Below are 23,081 nucleotides of genomic sequence, written 5' to 3'. Positions count from 1 at the left end.
CAATGGCAGCAATGCCAATTCAAGACAAAGCTGGAAAAAAAGATATATAGCATGCTAGTTATTTTTAAGTACCTCAGTAAATGGAGTAGGGGATTTTGCCAGTCTAGCAATAATTAAGTTTACTTTTTAAACACACATATTAATTTAAAAAAAATTTTTTAGTTAACAAAACAGATTTCTTAGGTATGTCTGTTTTATTTTTCAATCCTCATTTTAGAAAACCAACCAGTTATAGAGCTTAAAGTAAAAAAATAGATATTTTTAAAGTAAAAATTTTATAGCTTATCTTCCAATTTTTCTCCTGTCATAAGAGTATCTCCCTTAAGAGATGGTAAAAAGCTGTGCTTAAAAGGATCCAGCAAGTACAACTGAGGAGCTCTTATTTACACCAGACTGATGGGTTTGCTGAATTATTTTAGAATGACCAGACTCACAAAACATCCCCAATTCCATGAGCCAGTAAGTGAATGAAAGAAACATGATTGGTAATAAGAGTACATAATGTAGATTAATGACAGTTTTCAGAGATGTTTTGTGTTTTTTATTGGAAGGAAAACAAAAGTCTGAAAGAAAGTTCAGCTGCAACAAAGGATGATAAATAGACTAAGCTGCTGAGCAGTAGTTTGGTGGCCATGTAACAAACATTAAAAAAACAAACACCTGCGGCAATGCAGTGACTGCAAGTGAATGACATTTAGAACATTCAGGAGGGTATCTAGAGACGTGAGAATGGCCTCACGGGGGCCATGAGAAGCCAGGAAGAAGAGTTTGGTTCAGGATCTGCACTTACCCCTCAGCCCCAGTAAACGTCCCTGGTGAAGGATTACGGCTAAAGTGAGAAAGGAGGAAAGGGGACATGGAGAGGTGCATGACAGGGAGGAGAAGGGTTACTATGAGCCACTCCTCTCAGCATCTTCTATCTGGCAAGCCAGAAGCTCAAAGCTCCTAACTAAATTAACAAAACCCAACTGGGTCTAATACCAAGTAACACACAAAGTTCCTACCAAAGCCTCTGAAGAATAGCTGTGCTCAAAAAGGACAATTTTCTTTACTGTGATTTTGTTTTTCCTAATTATAAAGCAATTCAGTGAATAAGAACTTACTGGGGAGGACTGCCTAAATCCTGTGCAAGTAACTATGCTAAAATGGAACTGTCTTTTATAAAGAACTGAAATGAACTCTGAGGATCCTGGAATCTCTTAGGAGATAAGAAGTAGCCTACACATAGAGATATGTAAGTAACTGCAGAAAATACAGCTGGGATTAAGAAGTTAGGTTCTTTAAAAGCTCCAGATATACCACCATCCAGTCCTCTTCCCTTTCCCTCTAAAAATTCTGAGGTGTTTAACTTATTTTATGAACTTATAGCACTTGTTTTCAGACCATTCCCTGCCCATGAATTTTTAACACAGAAACACTTATTTAATGAATGATCAATGTAATGGAACATAACATGAAAAACGTAATGTAGACTTTGTTCACAGGAATAATAGCAGAGCATAATATAAAAAACATACAATGTACATTTTGTTCACACTCTTTTCAAATACAGGATAGATAGCCTGTCTCCAACATAAGGAAGGGCTGGCTGACTTCCTAAGAAACTTCTCCCACAACTTTTTCCAAACCTCAATAAGCCAAACGGAATATCCTGAACTAACTGCCACAGAGATAATGAAAAATTACTGGGTAATTAGGTTGTGTTTCTAGATACTGGTATAATAAAGCTGAAAGAAAAATGGACTTCAACCATTACTTAAAAGATGAAATAGGACTGTGATCCCTGAAACGAAAAAAAGAGTTTCTCACAAATTATAAATATTGGTCCTGATACATTTGCTTGAGTTTGTAAGTTTCACAGAAAGAGTGAAGGAACAATAGTTCTTTGCCATCAGCTTGATTTTCTGAATTACCATAGATTTGCCAATAACTAAACTCTCCTTCTACCTGAATTCCACACGATTATTCCCTGCAACTCCCCTATTTGCACTGTGACAGTTAGCTAAAAATGTACTTACTTTCTGTCAATGGGATGGAGATAATGACACCATTTCCCGTCCCCACCCACAATCGATTGCACGACACCATAAGAGCTGTGATCCTCACAAAAGAGAAGCCCAGTTTTCCAGTACCTATAAAGCAGGAGAGAAAACATTTTATTGAGAAACTAGAGTAGATGATATTTATCTTCCAAGCCCTTCAGAGTGTCTGCATTAATATAAAACAGGAAATGTGACCAGAGCTAGATGGGTGTTTCCTGAAGGTGCACATCAATCAAGGCAAACTCTCATCTGGCTTTATCACCTATCTGACAATTCAAGGTTAACAAAAAAAAGGAAATTCTAAAAGTGGCTGGCATTACATTATCATTCAGAAGGAAGATACTATGGATCAGGAAATACAGAGGATTTAGTTAGGGAGCTGCAAAACCAAACCGAACAAACCAAAACAAACAAAAAAACTCAACAAAAACAGAATTTTACTAGATTGGGAAATCAAATGCCCTTCCATTTGATAAGCTGAAGGAGTTCTGGCTTGCCTTAAATATCTTTGCATAGGTAAGAAAAGACTTTGCTAGTAAAACCTACACTCTTTCCTTGTTTACATATTTGGATCTAAAGCAATTTAGAAATTTTAGGATACCATATGCATACAATTTAGGGAGAATAAATGTACTTTTTAATTTTAAGTGAATTTTTTAACTGATCTTATTTTCAGGGATTTGAGAGGCAAAACAGATTTAAGACACAGAGCACTTAGTCACTCGCAAGTTCTACTTACCAGAAATGGGAGTATGACCATAGAATCACAGTGTTAGAAGGAACCTTAAATACTATTCAGTCTAAGCTAGAGATCTTTAACCTATGGTCAAAGTATACTGCTGAAATTAGCTTGTGACTATGTATATATATCTCTGATTCTAGGGAGAGGTCACATAGCTATCATCAGGTTTTCTGAGGGCAACAGTTCTAAAAAGGTTAAAAAACCACGGATGTAGTCCAACTTCTCTTCACAGAGAAATGCTTCATGACAGCCCTAACAGTCATATAGCACTGGACTGGGACACTGCCAAGGACACTGCAAGGAACAAGCCAGAGATAGCTCCTGCCCTTCCTGGGGCGTAAGGTCTGTGGAGGAGAAAGACAGTAAACAAGAATCACATGATGCTGGTACAACCACAGTAATGATAAGCCATGAAGAAAAAGTATGAGAGGACCTAAATCAAACTGGGAGATCAGGAAAGGTCTCTTCTGGATGTGACATGTAAGCTATGACCTGAAAGCCAAGTAAAAAGGGACTAAGAAAAACAACTCAGGCAGATGATACAGCACATGTGAGGGCCTTGAAGTGGGAAGGAACTTGAGTTTTCAGTCAGTGTGGGCAGAATACAGTGAGCAAGGAGAGTGGTCCAGACCATTTAAGTCCTTCTAGTAATGTCACAAAATGTCACCTCACCTAAAGGCACAAATATTCTAAAAGTGGCTGGCATTACATAAGTGGAAGCATGTCACGGTGACATCTGCACACTGATTACTATGCAGAAAACTGATTGGAGTGAAGACAGGGAGACCAATTAAGAGGTTCATGGTTATCCAGCTGGGCAAAGGACAGTGACCTGGCATACGGGGATAGTGGTAGAGATAAAGATGTAACTGATTAAACATATTTTAGGGGAAGACTTGACAGTTCCTGGTGATGGATCAGATGTGGGGAATAAGAGAGGTCAATCCCAGGTTCCCATCAAGAACCACACAGTAGATGGAGCATCTGCCTGACACTTTCAGGGATAAAAGCTCACTATTCCTGAGGCAACTTATTCATTGGGTCCACCCAGCATTTAAGACCATTAAAAATAAAACATTTTATTTAGTTGACAAAGATAAAATGCTTTGGAAGCTTACCTAGCATTTTGCTTACATAAGGCTCAATATCCACATCCTGCAGATGTTGATAAGTGTGTGCATGATAGAGACGAAGTGTGGAATCCAAACGAATGGAGACCCACACGCCATCACCCACCCAGGCAAGCTGCCGCACTTGGCTTTCCTTCCGGGGGTGTGCATCAAATGATTTCTAGGAAAGATTGTTCAATTACAGTGTTAACTTTATTATGTTGGGGTTTGTGTTTAAAAACCGTGCTAATTTGCATAAGAATTTGACAGATTATATATTAAAAGAGGAGTCTAAATATTGTTTACTCTTATGTACCCAACTGCTATTATCCTAGAGTGCAGAACAAAATGAAGAACTATACACACCACACACACATACATACATGTAAGAAACACAGCTGAAAAATAAACACTAAATGGTTAACTTTGGAGCTTCTAGGATTGGGAATAGGATTTAGGACAAAGGGATAAGAACTTTCACCTTAAAGTTTTCCTGATGTTTTTCTTTTTAAAAACAACTAGAATAAATTTACGTATTATAACTTTGCTTAAGAAAACAATGCTAAGAGTTTTCTGTTTTTACAACAAATTCCCACTGCAATCTTATTCCTCAATCTGTAACACATATATGGATTTGCCTGGATACATATGGAGTGGGGGAGAATTGGGGAGTCGTCCTCCTAAACAATCTATACATAACTAAACATTTCAAGAATGACGTGTTCAAATAATATGTATCTATGGATACTTAGACACACATTTAGACATTCATGTGTGAATCCTTCCTTAAAAAAACAGACAAAAAAAACCCCAAAACCCCCTAAAACAACTACTTCCCATCCTCATCGTCAAAAACAGGAAGAGAGGTAAAGTAACACAGAAAGCTGAAAAGTCAGTGTATCACTGAAGTTTCCTTAATACACAGAATCAGAAGACAATTTCTGAAGAAGCTGAAAATAATTAGTCTGAGGGTCTTCAGGTAATACAAATTCAGTAAGTACAGAAAACATGGGTTAACTTGCCTCTATTTTCATAGCCTTCGGCTGAACTACATAGATTTTGTTCCTATAGCCACACCAAACTTTGTCATGTACCACAGTCATGCATCGGATGGAATGGTGAGGTCGTCCAAGGTCTAGCAAGTGATAGTTTGACAAATCCCACTGCCCATCTTTAAAATAAGAAATAGATTATTAGTTCATGCATACCACCCTTTACTCAATCTTAACTCAAGAAACATTCTATTTGGGTGTGTAAGTGAATTTATTGATGAAGCACTCTCAAATACCATGTATTCAGTCTATCTTTATTTGCAGAGATTGAGTTATCTTGTTCTATAAACTGCAAAGTTGGAAGAGACCTCAAAGATCATCTGATCCAACCTATCACTCAGTACCTGGACCTCCATGCTCTCAACAGCAGTGATGTGATAAATCAGTAATAAGCTACCAGTTTATAATATTTTAAGAATTAGAATGGATTTGAGGTTATTTGGGGGATAATCTCTCACTCACTTGCATTTTGATGTACTTTCCTGGGTAAAAGTCAGGGGCAACTCACTGCTCACAGTTTAGGAATTATACATACTAATTTTAGTGATAACAGAAATACAAAGGAGAACCAACCACTGGAAGCTGCTTTGCTTGAACAATTTGAGTGAGAGAAAACATATTGTCTCACAAAGCAGCTGTTCCATTTTCAGAAAGTTTTAATTATCTGAAAAACACTCCCCATATCTAGTCTGCCTCCTTGTATGTAATCACCCATCAGACTATAGTCTTCCCAATGGAAGCACAGAATAAATCCAATCCCACTTCATTGCTACTGCCCTATGTCTTCTCCTTTCAAAACCAAGCATCCTTGGCCTGTGTTTTGTACACACCATATTTATGGACCCTTCGCCCTAACTCCATTTTGTGCAGGTCCATTTAACATTGTCTTTCTACCAGAGTGGAGCAGGGTTATCACCAGCCTTGTTCTGACACTAATTTGTATGAGGCTCAGGACATTAACTAACTCATACTGAATTTGACATCAACCTTTCGGTAATTCTTACTCTTCAGACATATCTACTCCACCTACTCTTCTGAACTCAAATGTAGGACTTTACATTTAACCTTGTTTTATTCTGTCAATATAACATTGGGTTAAGTTTATCAAAACATTTATTATTCCATTTTTTCTAGGCTCTTCTACTCACTAGCTGAGTAACCACAAACAAGTGACTAAAACACTCTGTGCCCCAGTTTCCTCATCTATAAATGAGGATGACAATAGAATTTTCCTCCTAAATTCAGATAAAATGTGTAAAGGGGCTAAACAAGGTAAAACAGAGGCCTTTCTTTTTGTTATGGAGTCATTAACCAGCAATGTCTAGGCACCTAAGTATCATCTTCCCTGATCTATCAACCTAGTAGGTAGGGAAGGAAGTATCACTTTTGGTTGATCTATGTACCAAAGAGTAATGAAGTGAAACATGCTCAATTTCCTTAATTTAATTCATTCAAGGCAGTTTTCTGACATCACCACCCTTCTGTCTATAGATGGTAGGAATACTAATTTAAAGGGAAAAAATATAAATAATGTGACATGAAAATGATTAAACCTTACTCAATTAAAAATTCTTTTAAAAAATATTCCAAATATAAGTGGATACAAATTATTTTTTAAATGCTGGACAGAAGAAAATAAATCTCACTAAATTTCTTCTAATTGAATAAGTATATGAATGAAAAATAAATGCCTCCATATCACATTATTTTAGACGACCATGAGGACTACTTGCTTATTATGGTAAACAGATTTTCACTGAGGTATACTATTAACGTATGGCTCCAGGCAAGCACTCACATATTTACTGACATCATACATGGTTAGTATTCAGTTTAAACCTTTATTCTTTCTCCTATTAAGTATCACTTCTTTAAAACATAAGAAGCCAATCTGCTTGAAAATGCTCTTGCAACAACTTAGTGCACATTATATGTTCATAACTCACCAACTCCTCTGTGAAAGATTGCAAGGGTACCATCAGCCAGGGCCACTAACACAATTCCTTTCACGTGTCTGCAAACAGGAAAAGGGATTTCAGAACTCTCCTTTCGGGAACAGGAAAGGCACCACATGCTACTGAACTAGTTCAGAGGTTCCTAGAAGGCCAGTCCGTGATACGTGAGGAGCTTACAAGAACCTAAGTGGACACACGCTTTTCTTCACTGAGAACGTCTCGCTATGAAAATAGTAGCTGAACTAAATAAACAGCACATGACTGAGCTGTTTCACTTTCTAGCCCAAGTTCCTCCCCTCATCGCAGACTGTCAACAAAAGGTCCACAGACCAGAGACACACACCTTGAGTGGAACTAACAGAGTCAGCTCTGTGAACTTAAGAGACAAACTGACTTTTGATAGTAAACATATAGAAAAGAACTAGTAAATCAATGCCCCAGTCAACATATTCACAAAGTATAAAGCATATTCTAAAACAAATATAAATTATTGAATATTAATAGGCTTCTCCCCCAAGGTAGTCTCCGTACGGTGAGGAATCAACCTGGCAAGTTTTCTCTTCTATTTAAAGTTCTCTGGTTTACTTTCCAGTTAGAGTTTCAATCTTACTCATAAAGAGGGTTAAAAAAAAAAATCTGAGTACTGATTTAGTTATGAAGTACATGTTAACTTTAATAGTCTTAAAATCTAGTTTATACCAAAGTACTTATTTTTAAAAGGAAGAATTTCTAAAATAAAACTTACACAATACTGAGAATCGAATCTTTAAGTTTAATAGAATGGAGACATTTCCTCCACTGGGCTACAGATGAATGGACATACAAACTGCAAGAACAAAATCAAGACTGGTAAGGCATAGAGAACATCACGCAGTTGCTTATACCTAATAATGAACACAAAGTTCCCTCAGGAGGAAAGAAGAGCAACATAAAAATCTGAGGCAAAAAAGACGACCAGAGTAAGGGGAGACCTACGGCAGAGGAATAAGCTGCAAACAAACACACGAAGAGTGAAGAGCCAGAACCAGTGCATGGTTGGTTAGTTTCAGGTTACCCCACGCTTCAGAAGCTTACTTTTCTACTACACTATCTAGAACTTTCTGAAAGACAAGAGTGGTTTATATCAGGGATCGGCAAACTACAGCCCATCCATCTACCTGTCTCAGCACAGTCTACAAGCTAAAAACGGTCTTCACATTTTTAAATGGTTGGTAAAAATCAAAAGGAGAATATTCCATGACATATAGAGTCGTATGAAATTCAGTGTTCATAAATAAAGTCTTACTGGAACATGGCCACACCAGTTCACTTACGTATTGCCAATGCAATGGCTGCTTCTGCACCACGACAGCAAAGCTGAGGAGCTGCTACACAGATCATATGGTCACAAAGCCTAACGTGTTTCTTATCTGACCCTTCACAGAAAAAGCCTGCCAAACCTTCATTTTGTAGATGCCACTAGTGACCCTGCTTACCCTTGGAAACGCACAATTTTGTAAGACTCCCCACATTACTACAAAGTGAACAAAAGATACAATGTTCATTATCATCTCCTAAGCTTTCAGACTGTAATTTGTGCTGGTTTTCCTAATAACTCTGCTAAGAAGTCATATTTAAAATTGGGCCTTCCTGCAGTCTAGGGGTTAGTTTAATCCCTGGTATTCCTTGAACACACTCTAGCCTACATAAACCTTCTATGCATCAGTAATTCTCCGTTTCTTGTTGTTCAGGACCTCCTGTTTCCAGATCACCCAGATTTTAAAGTTTTTTCTGCCTCTTCCTCCAAGAATATTATATAAAGGGAACATTCTGTGACAAACACATGGTTTACCAATCAGAACCAATGCAAGTCCAAGTCCAGCTTATGACATAGTTGCAACATAACCTCAAAACTGTGTATATATAAAATTCTTCACTTTAATAAGCATTTTTTGCTTGTATTTGTATGTACCACATTTTATGTATCTTCTGATTTTAAAAGCAAAAGTAAAAGATAAGATTTCTGATATTAAAAGAGTTGGTACCTACCAGCCATTCTGAGCTCCAAGCCACATAGTTGGTAAAAGGCTACTCATTTTCTGGGCTTCTTCCCTCACCAGGTCTTGTTCATTTGGCAATACTGATAACTGATCTTTATATGCATCTGAGTCATTACTGGAAAAGGTGGGACAAAAGGGAAAAAAATCTTAATATGTTTAGTTACAGTTTTCAGGGATAGATCATTTCTTTATTTTAGTTTACAGTTAAAAATAAAACACTAAAATTCCAATAAAGCCAAAGTTAAATGCTTATATTAAACATTTCAACAAGAAAGGAAAAGAAGGAAAGCAGACAGGCAGGCAAGACAGAGAGAGAAGGAAGGAAGGAAGGAAGGAAGGAAGGAAGGAAGGAAGGAACGAAGGAACGAAGGAAGGAAGGAAGGAAGGATAATATATATATGTAGTTCAGCAATTGTACCAGAAATAATTATCAACATACTACGAGGCCCAAGGTACAGGTAAGGGAATTAAGGCAAGGTAATGAAATATAGCCATTAATACCCAGACTATAGTTAAGGTTCTCTCTTAAAGTTATTTTGAATTCTATGAGTTTCTTCCACAGGAGAGGAGGAAGGATGGCCCCTTTGTGAATAAAGGAAGGTGAATTATAAAGAATTTTCAAAAATAAGTTAATGAGCTGAAACATGATTGTACTCTATCCCAAACATTCTTTCTTTTGGATTGCCAGAGGACACTTAGTGAAAAATATATAAGTGGGCGATCAAACTCAAAACAAACAAATCAGTAAGTCTAAAAAGATGACTTTATTCTTAAATTAACATTTAAATGTTAATAAACACTTGGTTGCTCTCTTCACTATGAGGAAGAATACTAAATTGCTAAATTCTCCAGTTTAGACAGATCCTCAGTCAGCTTTCTATAAGGCCTAGAGAAGACAAGAGAAACTATTAAAGAATTTGCTAAATGGGCCTAGATTAACCTACTTTTTGAAGGAAAAGCCTAAGACAAATTGTTTTCTAATAAAATGTTTGTAGGAAAACTGAATTCAAAAGGTCATTCAAACCCACATGGGAAATTTAAATAACCAGTTTTGCTGACAGTGTGGAGTGAGAGTAAGGGTAGGGATTAAAATGGCAAAGAGTTATTCATAAAATGGAAGACAGTGAGTGCAACAATTTTTTTAAAATCATACCAGAGAAGAAAGTGACTGGGAAGATTCTGACTAATATACTTTATAGGCAAGATTTTTTTTAAGTTGGAAGGAATAAAGAAAAAATGAGGGGAAAATATGTCCAGAGAGAATGCAGTAGAAGAAATAGATGAAGACCTACTGGAAATAAGTAATAACATCGAAATCTGCCACAACAATGTCAATGAGTGGGAATATTTTGGCTGCTTGAGATCATTTTGGGTCCTTTTATGTGTGCACTTATCTGGTTTTCTAAGTTGTTAACCCATGTGTATACCTTGACTGATACACTGGTGAGAGGTCTTCTGGGATTTGAACTCCCAAAGGATCTGTAAAAACATGCTCCGTGTACACGCCAGCTTGGGCGCTGTCCACAGTATCTTCAGCTGACCCTGAATTGCCTTCTGTGGCTTCAGTTGCTTCTTCTGCTGTTGGAACATTTTCATCAGCCTCACTATTTTCTGCTTCCTTTTCTACAAAATAAATAAAACATGCAAATTATTCCAAGTCTGAGCTTTTCTCTCAATAATTTCCCCCAAACAAACCCCTCCTCTAAAAACTTCCACTCCACCAACCCCTTCTCCACACTATATAATGAAATTGAGAATTCTTGATTTCATTTAACATTCATTACAGCATCTTCTTTCAACCTCTTTCATCCTTGTTACTTTAAGATCTAAGTAAAGTCCTTAATGAGGCATCTGCAACAGGCGCAGGCTCTATACAGATGGTATCTAAGGAGGACAGGTATACCTGGTGGTTTTTCCATCACTGGAGAAGTTCCATTGGTACTAGGGGAAGTGGCAGCTGCTGTCACACCTTCTGCAGAGCAACCAACCACCGTGATGCCTCCAAACAGGCTGTCTGTCTCTGCTGAACTATTACTTGTCATGCTTCCACATAAAGACGCTTTGTCTACCTGTCCAGATTCTGAAAGCTCTTCTCCTGCAGGGTAGTCCGTTTCTCGTGCTCCTGAAAAACAAGATAAACCTTCTTTCAATAGCTAAGTAAACTCCTATAAATAGCATTTTCTCCTATAGGAGAAAACTATAGGTTTGAAATAAGAGTGTGAATGTAGGACACATAGCTATTCAAATATACTGCCAAGATGGTCAATTTAAATTTTATTTAAACTAATTAAATTTCAATTCACAAATTGAGAAAGTAGCTTAAAAAATTAAGATAATACTCTTATTAATACAAGCACAAGTAAACATGAAAATGTCAGAAATGACACTTCTCTTCTTACTATGAGCTCTTCAGCAGCCACCAATTGAGGTTAAAAACAACAAAATCTAAGTATATCTGACAAGTCAGTGAAAAAAAATGTTTAATAATCAAGATTACTATTTGAAACATCAACTTTCACCACTATTAAAAATTAATACACCCAAGGTATATACAGTGCCTTAAGATATTAGTTAACACATTTAAAAACTAAGCATTTACCATATAAAGGTTAAATCTCTTCAGTTCCCTTTATTTAGAAAGCTGTTTTTACTCTTATCACATAAAAAACTTTATTACAGTAAAATATACATACATATATACTACATAATATTTGCCATTTTAAAACCATTTTTAAGTATACAATACAGTGGCATTAATTACATTCACAGAGTTGTGCAGCCATCACAGCTATCTATGTCCAAAACTCTTCCATCACCCCACACAGAAAACCTGCATCCATTAAACAATAACTCTCTGCTCCCCGAGCCCCTGCCTCTGGTAGTCTCTAACTTACTTCTGTCTTTATGAATCTGCTCTAGACAGCTCATATAAGTAGAATCATACAATATTTGTCGGGGTTAGTCTGCTTTGCATAAATGTTTGCAAGGTTAATCTGTATTATGGCATATATTAGAATCTCTTCCCTTCTTATGGATGAGTAATATTCCACTGTGTAGATATATCATAAACCTCTTTAATTTTTAAACCAATGTTTTAACATCATATAACACTTAATCCAGAACTTTAGAAGGCCTTACCTTACTAATCAATGTAAATAGCCCCTTGCCCTCTGCCTCCTATGCATCTTCTCACATTACCATTGCTTTATTTTCTTCACAGCAACTGAAAATATCTAGCTTAGTGATTTGTTTCTACTTTATTTTTGGTCTTCACCAATTAGAACATCAACTCCACAAGAGAGCTGTGCACAACTGTATCACCAGGAACCAATCAGCTCCTGCCAGGAAGGAGAAGTGGACAGTGGGAAGAGAGGAGCACAGGTCACTCTTACCTGGTACGCTTGCTATACACAGAACATGAGAGTTGCAAACAGTGAAACTGTCTAGGATGTTGCCTGGTTGAACAGCATCAATAATGATAACTTTTGTAGCTGAATGAGTGCTGGTACAGATCCAGATCAGACTAGATAATTCTTCTTGATTTTTTAACTCTTTTTGCTGTTCCTGCATAGGCAAAGTAAGGAAAATGAATGTTTAAAATGATATGTATGTATAAATATTTATATGGCTGTGCTGTTACAGCAAAGGCCAATACTATTTCAAGTTTATTTCCAGATAACCAGCTTTCAATAATAATTAGAAGACTAAAAACTAACAGTTAAAGCACATCAGTGAAAAAAAAACATTGTATATCTTGACTGTGATGGCTCTTACCTGGGTGCATACATTTGTCAAAACTCTCTGAATTATACCTATTCCGAGTGTACACTTTATTATATGTAAAATATACCTCAGTAAACTGATTTAAAAGGTGGGGGGGTGGTGAGGAGTAAGCAAGGGCACAGTAAGTAATGGACCCAGAAGTCAGTTTTAGATTAAAGAGCTAAACTAATAGTCTCAGAAACCAGGTCAAACATGAGTGCACACACTTACCTTAAGTTCCTGATCTAACTTGTCTAAACTACTCTGAGATGCACTTCGCTGTTTAGTGCCTTCTATGTCCAAACCAGCGACATCCTTGTAAAATACACTTGCTCCAACAACAGAACCGCCGTCTCTAGTCTTCCCACCCGATAAATTGACTCCAACAGCACACCACAGCTTTTTTGGGTTTAAACAGAAAAATGGTATTAAGTCATTTTCTTTCTAAAACTACATAGAAGTTTTCACATTTCTTTAAAAACATCTAATGATTACAAATAGAGATCTCTAATGTCCAAAGATCTCTAGTATAAAACTACAAAATGGACAATAACCTTGCCCACAGAAATAGAATTTAAATGTTTTTGGTTTTTTAAAAAAAATTGAACCACAGTTTAAGTAATACTACCTTTAACTTCAAAATTAATTTACCTTCATTGATGTATCTTTTTCATCTAGAGGTCTGAGATAGACAGGCACAGGTAAATTTTTCATCTTATTTTCCCCTTGTCCATTGGTTACCTAACAATTGGGGAGGGGAGAGAAAGACACACTGGTAAGACTCATCAGAAGTGAACTTACAGAACCACTGAGACATAGGCAAGCGGTGCTGTTACATATTTACTCTTTCAAATCAAGTTCCATTTAATTTTGTCATTCTTATTTGAAAAATAAGCACAAAATCAAATGGCAATTAGAGAAAATAAGATGCTATGGGAGCTCAGAAAAGATACACTACTTCATGCAGCTGTTAGTGCCTGTATGTTTGTGGGACTGAGTGTGTGTGGGCACGCGTGCCTGTGTCTGAGGTAGGGAACACGGAATGCACAAGTTCCTGACGACCTAAACTGAGCATTAAGTTAACTTTGAAAGGTTCCATGACAATGGCGTCTTAAAAAATTTTAAACAATAGATGCTGTTTTTTTTTTTTTAATGAACTCTTCAAATATTAAAACAGAACAGGATATCTCAAGTCCCATGCGCTCCTCCTATTGACCCCTCTCCCTCCTCACAGACTCAGGGGCATTTCTTCTGACCTGCAGGGCTCTAGAAAACAGCCTGAAAACCACTGCCCTCAACACTTCTCTAAACATGGGCCATATCCATGCAGCTTGAAACGAGCGGGTCTGGGATGTGTATTTCGAGTCTTTCACGCTCGGGCACACTCTGCTCCCCCTGCATCTCCTGCTAGATGCTCTTACCATGTTCACACGTTACCTGCTTGTACTTCTGAGGCAGACTCCAGCCAAAAGCCTGCACTCTACCATCTGCCTTCTGAACGTGCGCCTTCACCTGACGATACTGTTCTCTCTTTTGTTCTCTGCGCGAGGCTAAACTAGCTTCAGTTCTAAGAGGAAAGGAAATTTCCCTTTTTAGTTAAGTGAATATAACATCAGCTCATCTCCCCTACTCTGCTAAAACAGCAAAAATAACAAGAAAACATTACTTTGGCATCAGACACTTTACAGACACTGTATAATTTAATGTTAACGCCTCTGAGATATGTTACTTTACTTCAAGGTAGCCAAGTTACAGGAATAGTTTCTTTATAGACATATCCAAACACTCATAGCTAATCTGATAAGGGGTAAGAATATTCCGAACTATTAAGTTATTTAGGGCATAAACCCTAGTCTCAAAAATACTTACTCTTCACTTAGGAAATCAAAGGCTTTGGACTTATCCCCAGGGAGTTGAGATAAGGTGCTGCTTCTTTTCTTGACTGAAGGAGTAACATGAGAAGTGGGTGCATTGTATTTCAAATTAACAGGTGGTTCGGGCTTCTTAGCAGTGTTACTTGAGGAGCTGAAAAGTCGGCTGAAGCTAAAATGAAAATAAGAGGATGTGTGCGTGAGTGCATGTGTGTATGTATTACACGCACAGTGAAGAACAATCTATAATTTTCTACAAATTCCAGCGAGCTTTTATGAGGCAATGAGTGAGAGACAGGCAAAAAGGTTGTAGTCACACTACAACCTTAGCAGTAACAAACAGCCAAACTCAGACATTCAAGAAAGTGAAACTATTGCTTAGAATGGCAGATCTTGTTCTTTAATTAGCAATTCTCATAATGAAAGGAAGAAGCTCTTAAGTATAGGGAACTTCTTGTAATGAAGAAATAAAATAAGATGGTTCCTTTAGCCAGCTCCTACTTGGTGCAATATAACAGTGGTTGTTAAACAGCAAGGTTATAGCTGCATAGTTTGGACAGAAGCTTAGTAAGCCAATTCTAAAAACTGTCATAATAAAGTACTAGAAAATCTATTACTATTTTAACACACATCTTAATACATTTTCTTAAACCTTAATTTAAATAACAATTTTTACATTTACTCAAAAAAAAAAATCGTTTCTATTAAATAGCTGATTCACCAAAGAGGGGTAAGTTTTAAGCACAGTACTTCTGGCACAAACATAGTTCAACTCCAAAACACACACTTAAACACTGCTCAAACCCCACAAACAAAAACACTAATTCTTTACTTTATAAAGTTCCTTACAATCACACAACCAGTGAATCAGTAACTTACTTAATGGGGAATCTAGGAAATTAACAACTCTAAGAATAATTCCCCATTATTTTATTTAATTTAGCAGAAGATTCCACCAAATGCATAAGCAACGTGATGCAGCTTACAACAGTATGATTTTTTTTTGTCCTCAAGAACAGCCTTACCGAGCTGGCACACTACATACCAAAAAGAAAAAGTTCAGTTTAGCTATATACCCTAAATTTAAGAAAGAAAGTAAGAAGACACAAAATTATTCTTGAAAATAAATTTTACTCTAATCTTCTTGTCTGAAAGTACTGTCTAATGTCATTATGTGTTTTTAGATACTTACAACTGCCAAATGCTTGACCTTTTTTTTTCCTGCATGGCTGGATTTTCTCTTGATGCTCTATAAGGAAAGGGAAATAGGCAAAGAGGGAAGGAGAGCAGGGATGGAGAGATAGGGAGGGAGAAGGGAAGGGGAGGAGGAGGGAGAGAGAGAGAGAGGGGAGGGAGGGAAAGAAGGAAAAAAAATGTGTTATTAGTGAGGCATTCCAGCTTTCTATCTGAAGAACAAGGGACCCAAGAAGTCCATGAAACACACAGAGGAGAGGCAACAAGTTCAGTTATTTTGATCTATCATGTGTCAGTCAGTCCATTAAGGCCAAAACAACTAATGTAAATAAATACCATCCCTCCTGCAAGGAGCACAGTCTATTGATAGAGACAAGATTGTCATCTGTGCTGGACAGACAGCCAACAAGCCTGAATATTAATATTCAAATTTTTTATTGAAGCGATATCCCTCAACTCTCCCTTTTATCAAAATACTGCCTTATAAATCCTTGTCTCTATATAAAGGCGTCATTCATCTAATATTTCCAGATCTCAAAAACTAGTTCTGATGGGCCATTCTTCCATCACTGGAAAGCTGAACAGGATAAAAAATAAACTGCATTGACAGGTAATTCAACAAAAAAAATTTTTGTAAAGCATTCTAAACTGATTTAGTAAGACTGTAAGAATTCTGCCATCACTATCAGAGCCCCCTTCTGACTTCTTTTATTTTTTATTTTATTTTTTAACATTTTTTATTGATTTATAATCATTTTGCAATGTTGTATCAAATTCCAGTGGAAAGCACAATTTTGCAGTTCTACATGAACATATATATATTCATTGTCACGTTTTTTTTCTCCATGAGCTACTGTAAGATCTTGTATATATTTCCCTGTGCTATACAGTATAATCTTGTTTATCTATTCTACAATTTTGAAATCCCAGTCTATCTCTTCCCACCCTCCGCCCCCTTGGCAACCACAAGATTGTATTCTATGTCTATGAGTCTATTTCTGTTTTGTATTTTTTTTTTTTAAGATTTCCACATATGAGCGATCTCATATGGTATTTTTCTTTCTCTTTCTGGCTTACTTCACTTAGAATGACATTCTCCAGGGACATCCATGTTGCTGCAAATGGCGTTATGTTGTCGGTTTTTATGGCTAAGTAGTATTCCATTGTATAAATATACCACTTCTTCTTTATCCAGTCATCCGTTGATGGACATTTAGGCTGTCTCCATGTCCTGGCTATTGTAAATAGTGAGGCTATGAACATTGGGGTGCAGGTGTCATCCTGAAGTAGGGTTCCTTCTGGATATATGCCCAGGAGCGGGATTCCTGGGTCATATAGTAAGTCTATTCCTAGTCTTTCGAGGAATCTCCATACTGTTTTCCACAGTGGCTGCACCAAACTGCATTCCCACCAGCAGTGTAGGAGGGTTCCCCTTTCTCCACAGCCTCTCCAGCATTTGTCATTTGTGGATTTTTGAATGATGGCCATTCTGACTGGTGTGAGGTGGTATCTTTTTGTAGTTTTGATTTGCATTTCACTGATAATTAGTGACACAGAGCATTTTTTCATGTGCCTATTGATCATTTGTATGTCCTCTTTAGAGATATTTTATTTTTTTAATACTAAATTTAAAACATCTTCTAATTCACTGGAGAATGCTAAAAGAAAGCTACCATTTTTTTCACTTGTTGACTATCATTTGGCTGCTAGAATTAAAAATAGTAATTAAAAGTGGAGCCTGCCTATATGCCTCATTTTTTAATATATTTATTATTTATTTAATACCCTTTAAAAGCTGGAAATAAGAATATACTTATTAGTACATTAGTTTCTTTGTCCAACAAATAAATATTAGAACACTGATCTTCCTTCTTAGCAGCTATAAGCAATTAGAATTTTTACATACTGTAACTTTGCTATGCAATACATTTCATTCATTAGTATAAAGTAAATGATTTAATTATAAAGAAATAAAAGCTAGGTGTTAGAAAATATGTTCATAAACTTTAAAACAGTATGTCACTGTGCTCTGTTGTTAGTAGATCTGGTGGGACAATCCAAACTCAAAAATATGGGCAAATTAGGGGGCATCTAATTCATAAATTTCTCAAGTAATTTTAATTCTAAAATTAAAGTAAGGCATGCTGTTACTGAGGATGTGACCGTTAGATGGCAGCATTACATGATATTTAAGATCCAACTGACAAAGATGTCAATGGAAGTTTCATTTTGCATGAATAGTCAGAAAGGGGGAAAAATCAGGAGTTATTTTACATGAAGACAATGAGTAAAAATGATTGATTTCCTATTTAATATACGAAATTTTTATCTCTTCCTGATATTATTGCAAAAGTAGTGTCAATTTCTACATTCCTTTGAAAAATGATTGTTGAAAGAAATTTTCACATGTTGAACTATGGGAAGTCATTCTTGTTTAAACATAATTTAACTCAAATTTTATGCTAACTAAAGCCTGTTTGTGATCTATCAAACATATTGTACATCTGCTTTAATTATTAAACAAAAGGGTGCAATGACCAGAAGTCAAGAATGTCCATGTTTAAAATAAAGGTTAAATGCCTTCTTTTCCTAAGACATCAAAGCTGGTACTCCTTCAGTGGAAAAACTTCCCTTTCCAGGTAACAAAGCCATACTGGCTTCCTGTGTACACGTGGATCTGGGTTTTTTTGAAACCTTGAAGGAATGTATCACTCATTTGTCTGATGTTCTTTGTTCTGACAAGACATAAAACTATGCTGAAAACCATGCTTCTCTGGAGCAGTTCCTCAGAGTTATCTAAAAGGCTGTCTCCTGAGGTACTGTTTTCAGTCTTGCTCAAATAAAACTCTTTTCTGTTCCTATTAAGATTGTTTTTTGATTATTTTTGTCAACAGACCAGCATTTAAGTAATCACAATAGCTTTTTAGAGGTTGTGGGACAGACAATTCTCCAAGAGCCACCACTGGCTCAAAAGGCACCCACTTTGATCACACTCTGTTATTAACTGCCAGTATTTCTTTAGATCTCTCCTAGTACACAGGGCAAGGGCCTTGGACCCCCAAGACAGGATTCTAGTTCTGAATGAAGAATTATTCAAACCTAGGAAACAGTAAGTAGAAAAACACCAGAGGTACTTCTCATACAAACCGAATCATCTCTGTCCATCGAACAGCTTCCTGAAGCTCCATCAGCCTCTCTTTATACTGGTTTCTCTCCATTAGAACTCGGGCCATTTCTACTCTAGTAAACCGCTTCCTCTGGGCTGTGGGAATATCACTCTATAATGAGAAGAAGGCTACAGATCACTCAGGGAGCCTATGTCGGTTTTAGTGTTAGCTCAGACTTAAGCAAGTCTTTAAGATTTTAACATTCCTTAATTTTTGTAATCTAATGGGTAACTTAAAGATAGCCTTATAAAAATAAAATCAACAAAGAGATTTAAATAATTACTTACGCGTGAAAAGAAGTAGACAATTTAATTTCTGAATATAAATACACAAATTTGAACATATTATAAAGGAAATACAGAGAACAGAGCAGATTTTGAACAAAACCAAGAAAGCTGTTATCTCCACAGATTTAATATGCTCACCTGGAAGTGTTGTTTTCACAACAATATTTTAAATTTATGTTCTATAGCAAATGCTGGTTATTCAGAAATTAGTTTCAAGTTAGTACCAGCAGAGGTTCATTTATCTCAAACTACCAATCCGGGGGGGGAGGGTATAGCACAGTGGTAGAGTGCATGCCTAGCGAGCACGAGGTCCTCGGTTCAATCCCCAGCACCACCATTAAAAAGAAATACATGAACAAATAAACCTAATTACCTCCCCCTCAACAATAAATAAACTGAAAGAGTTTAAAAAAAAAACAAAACACCAATCCATATACACATACAACTAGTGTAAAGAGTAAACTTACTGGCCAAGGTACTCAATGCTATGCATCACTAAAACACCAAAAGAAACGTGAGATGGTGACAGCAGCGTTAACCAGAATTATTCTTAGAGAGAATGGGGATGTTAAGCATGGTAAGATCCCAAAAGGGAATGCTCAAGTCAAGTTCCTTCTACTGCTGATTTCTATAGGCTGTTCAGGAGGGAAAGGCTGGCTGAGCTGCAGGGCTTTCGTTTTGCTGAGTGTAGTATGCACATTTTGAATCAAAGCTGAAAGGCACAAGACTGTAAGAAAGAGGCTGAACTTAGCTTAGCCCTCAGCAGTCTCCTCCTTCGTCCTCCTGCCACAGAATTTAACCTCTCGTTAAAAAAAAACTCAAACAACAAATGATCAAAGGATTTTGAGTTTGCAACACAGCAATCTCACTACTAGATTCCCTGTAAAACCCTGGAAATCCCCTGGAAAAACCAAGAGCCTAGCACTATAATGTTCAAAACAACAGCATTGCTTGTGGTAGTAAATAGCTGAAAACAACCTAAATATTCATTAACAGGAAAACAGATGCATAGATTGTAGCACATTCATGTAATGGGATATTATAAAGCAGTGAACGTGAAGGAACTACAGCACTGTGTACTACAGTACAGGTGAACATCAAAAACCTAACACTGAGAAGAAGCAAGTCTCCAAGACTAAATACACAGAAAACACAAAAAGAATGAAAATTAAATACCTTGTAAAGATACGTGTATGTGTGGTCTGATAACTTTTTTTTTAAGTTAAGAAAACAATAAATACAGGAGAATAGTTTCCTCTGGAGGAAAAATGAGCACACCATATGTACCTAGAAAGCTTAGCATATGGATACCATGTGGGAGCATGACGTATCCTATTCGTGACTACAAACATGATTTTGACTTTTCCCCCCCCCATCTTTATAATGCTATATCTAAAGCCTAATTAACAAGGTTTCTCCGAAATACTAACATGTGGTAAGGCAAGAAAATAAGTCCAAAATCATAAACCTACATCATCATCCTCTTTTGCTTTTTGCCTTGCATCTTCAGCTTCTGCACGAGCTCTAGTGGAGGGAAAAAAAATCAAAACATGTTATCTTGAGTTAATTTCACCATTTTAAAAAATAAAAAAAAGTCAAAAATTTTAACTACCATGAAATGATTACTTTCCTTTTTCCAAAGAGAGTATTTAGCTGCCTTCATTTAGGGGAATGTTATCATAGCACTGTTCTCAGAAAACCAGGTATTAAAGCTGGGTAAAGGAAAATAATGAATGTTTATAATTCCCTGATTAGCAATATTTGAACAGTTCTAACTTTTTCACATCATTACATCCACAAAAAATTATAATATTCAATAAATGGAAGGGTCTGCTCACAGCGGAGGCAGTCAGCCAAGCAGTTCACCCTACCCTAGGCAGCTCTGTGCCCTTTGTGACTTGAGAGGACTACAGGCATCAGTCTCAGGGTTACACCTCTAACTGCTGTGGCATGCTGGAAAAGACTGCTTGGTTTAGAACAACATAGTGGAAACTTACTTCCTAAGCTCTTCCTCCAATTCTTTGTTCTTTTCCTCTAGCTTCATTTTGGCTTGTTTCACAGCCTCCAGCTCCCCTTGCAGCACATCTTTTTCACAGGTCAGTTCATCCACTTTTGCTATCAAATCATTCTTGACTACATTCAATGCATTTCTAAGAAACACATAGTTCAAGTGCACCATTACAAAAAAATATTCTAACTCACAGATTACTTCTCTTGTAGACTAAAGTGAACTATACAATCATAAAGCTAAATAATAATCAAATATTTTAAAGGTATTCTACCTGATGCTGTTTGTAGATAAAGGTAAAAAAGAAAAAAATCCACAAAGCAATGGTCTAAGTTTTTACACCTCCCACTTATCAAACAAAGAATAAATGTATAAAGCAAGGCAGATCACCTAATTATAAAAAAAGTCAGAATTAAGTAAGATTAAAGCTTTAACAAATAGTATAAGGGTAGTGTTGTTAATAAGCTCTAAAAAATATTATCTAATCAATAAAGTAAAATTAATTCTTGATTCTACATTTAATAATTAATCAGAAAAAAGCCTAAACTTGAAAACAAAAAATCAAGATCTAGTTCCTTCTGGGTATAGTGGGCACAGGACCTCATTACAGCTGCCTTCTGTTTTGGATATATACAGAAGTTCCAAAGTTGCTCTGACACAGCAAATTAACAAAGGGGCCTGATCTGCTCTTCCACATGGCTCAGTCCCCATCACACTAAACAAAACTCCAGAGTGTTTGAGAGCCTAAGACGTCACAAGTTGCACCTGAGACCCTGCAACTGTGGAGGACAGTGCTGAAGAGGAAGACTGGTATAGATCAAAACATTTATACAGAAATAACAGAAGCCCCAAGAGGAGAGATAAGAAAACAGAAATCCCAGAGGAGGGAGCAAAAACCACAAAGGACACAACCAGAAGATTAAGAGAAAGGCATGGATACTTGTAGGGTAAAAAGGAGATCAAAATCTGTTTCTGAAAAAAACAGAGCAATGAAACATACCTATCAGTGAGATAAGGTCCCATTAACTATTTGTGTACGTGTGCACATACAAGCCCATACGCAGAGAAGGGGAAGGAGATGGGGTAGTGAGACTGCATTTGTGCTGTATTAAATTAAAGAAGTGCCACTGATTTGATGAGAAGAAAATTCAGTATCTGTTCCCTGTTAAAATTTTGTAAATACTTACTTGGTTTCCAATAGTTGTGTATTTTCTAATATAAGATTCTCAACTTCACGACCCATTCCTATCAAAGAAAAAAGATTAAAAAGTTTGAAAATAAATTTATCAAAATCATATAAACTTACAGTAAGCTATAGTCACAAACTTAATTTTATAAATTTTACCTGTCCTTTAATAATCTCATTTTGTCTATAATTTCATTTGACATATCTAATTGTACGGACTATAAAATTATAATTATCTACCAAAAACAAAGCTAAAGATTTTGTAGCCAATTCTTTATAACTGTTAGTCTGTATTTTGTTTCTCATAGACAGTATTTCAAAGGAATAAAGACTTTTCTGCCAAATATTTTAAAAAGCAGCAGTATTTATGGGGAAAAAAGAATAGCATTAATATAGATCAAAAACTGTTTCCAAATCACATCTGATATGGTAGGCCTTTGCCTAAAAACTAGGTCTTAACAGAGAACAGGCAGAAATAAGAAAGACTGAACTCCAATGCAGATGAAACCTTACCAAAGAAATTATGGTCTTAAAGCCCATGCATTCCATGTAAAGCAAAAACAAAGAACAAGAAATGTTTTATATAAGAAACAGCACGAAAATTGATCATTAATCTGTAAGTTTTATGCATGATATGAAAAACATCTGAAATCACAATGTTATGATT

General features: G+C 36.4%; 1 protein-coding gene across 5 annotated transcripts in view; it reads right to left on the bottom strand.

Moving 5' to 3' along the window:
- SPAG9 (sperm associated antigen 9) overlaps positions 1-23,081 on the bottom strand; it is a 132,945-nt gene that overhangs the window by 11,328 nt on the left and 98,536 nt on the right. For 3 of the 5 annotated variants that reach the window (XM_064496073.1, XM_064496076.1, XM_064496074.1), the window contains 19 exons: positions 22,416-22,473; positions 21,218-21,370; positions 20,693-20,744; positions 18,914-19,044; positions 15,765-15,821; positions 14,571-14,744; positions 14,139-14,268; positions 13,353-13,442; positions 12,933-13,100; positions 12,332-12,503; positions 10,843-11,061; positions 10,367-10,562; positions 8,929-9,054; positions 7,646-7,726; positions 6,892-6,959; positions 4,916-5,064; positions 3,903-4,074; positions 2,019-2,132; positions 791-829 (listed from right to left, as the gene is read on the bottom strand). In XM_064496073.1, the coding sequence (XP_064352143.1) occupies positions 791-829; positions 2,019-2,132; positions 3,903-4,074; positions 4,916-5,064; positions 6,892-6,959; positions 7,646-7,726; positions 8,929-9,054; positions 10,367-10,562; positions 10,843-11,061; positions 12,332-12,503; positions 12,933-13,100; positions 13,353-13,442; positions 14,139-14,268; positions 14,571-14,744; positions 15,765-15,821; positions 18,914-19,044; positions 20,693-20,744; positions 21,218-21,370; positions 22,416-22,473 (2,349 nt within the window). The remainder of the gene's footprint in view (positions 1-790; positions 830-2,018; positions 2,133-3,902; positions 4,075-4,915; positions 5,065-6,891; positions 6,960-7,645; positions 7,727-8,928; positions 9,055-10,366; positions 10,563-10,842; positions 11,062-12,331; positions 12,504-12,932; positions 13,101-13,352; positions 13,443-14,138; positions 14,269-14,570; positions 14,745-15,764; positions 15,822-18,913; positions 19,045-20,692; positions 20,745-21,217; positions 21,371-22,415; positions 22,474-23,081) is intronic. The other 2 variants (XM_010990320.3, XM_064496075.1) reach the window with 1 other exon arrangement.

This window comes from Camelus dromedarius, chromosome 16 (assembly GCF_036321535.1).
Source record: "Camelus dromedarius isolate mCamDro1 chromosome 16, mCamDro1.pat, whole genome shotgun sequence".
NCBI lineage: Eukaryota > Metazoa > Chordata > Mammalia > Artiodactyla > Camelidae > Camelus > Camelus dromedarius.
This window is presented reverse-complemented; position numbering and strand designations above follow the sequence as displayed.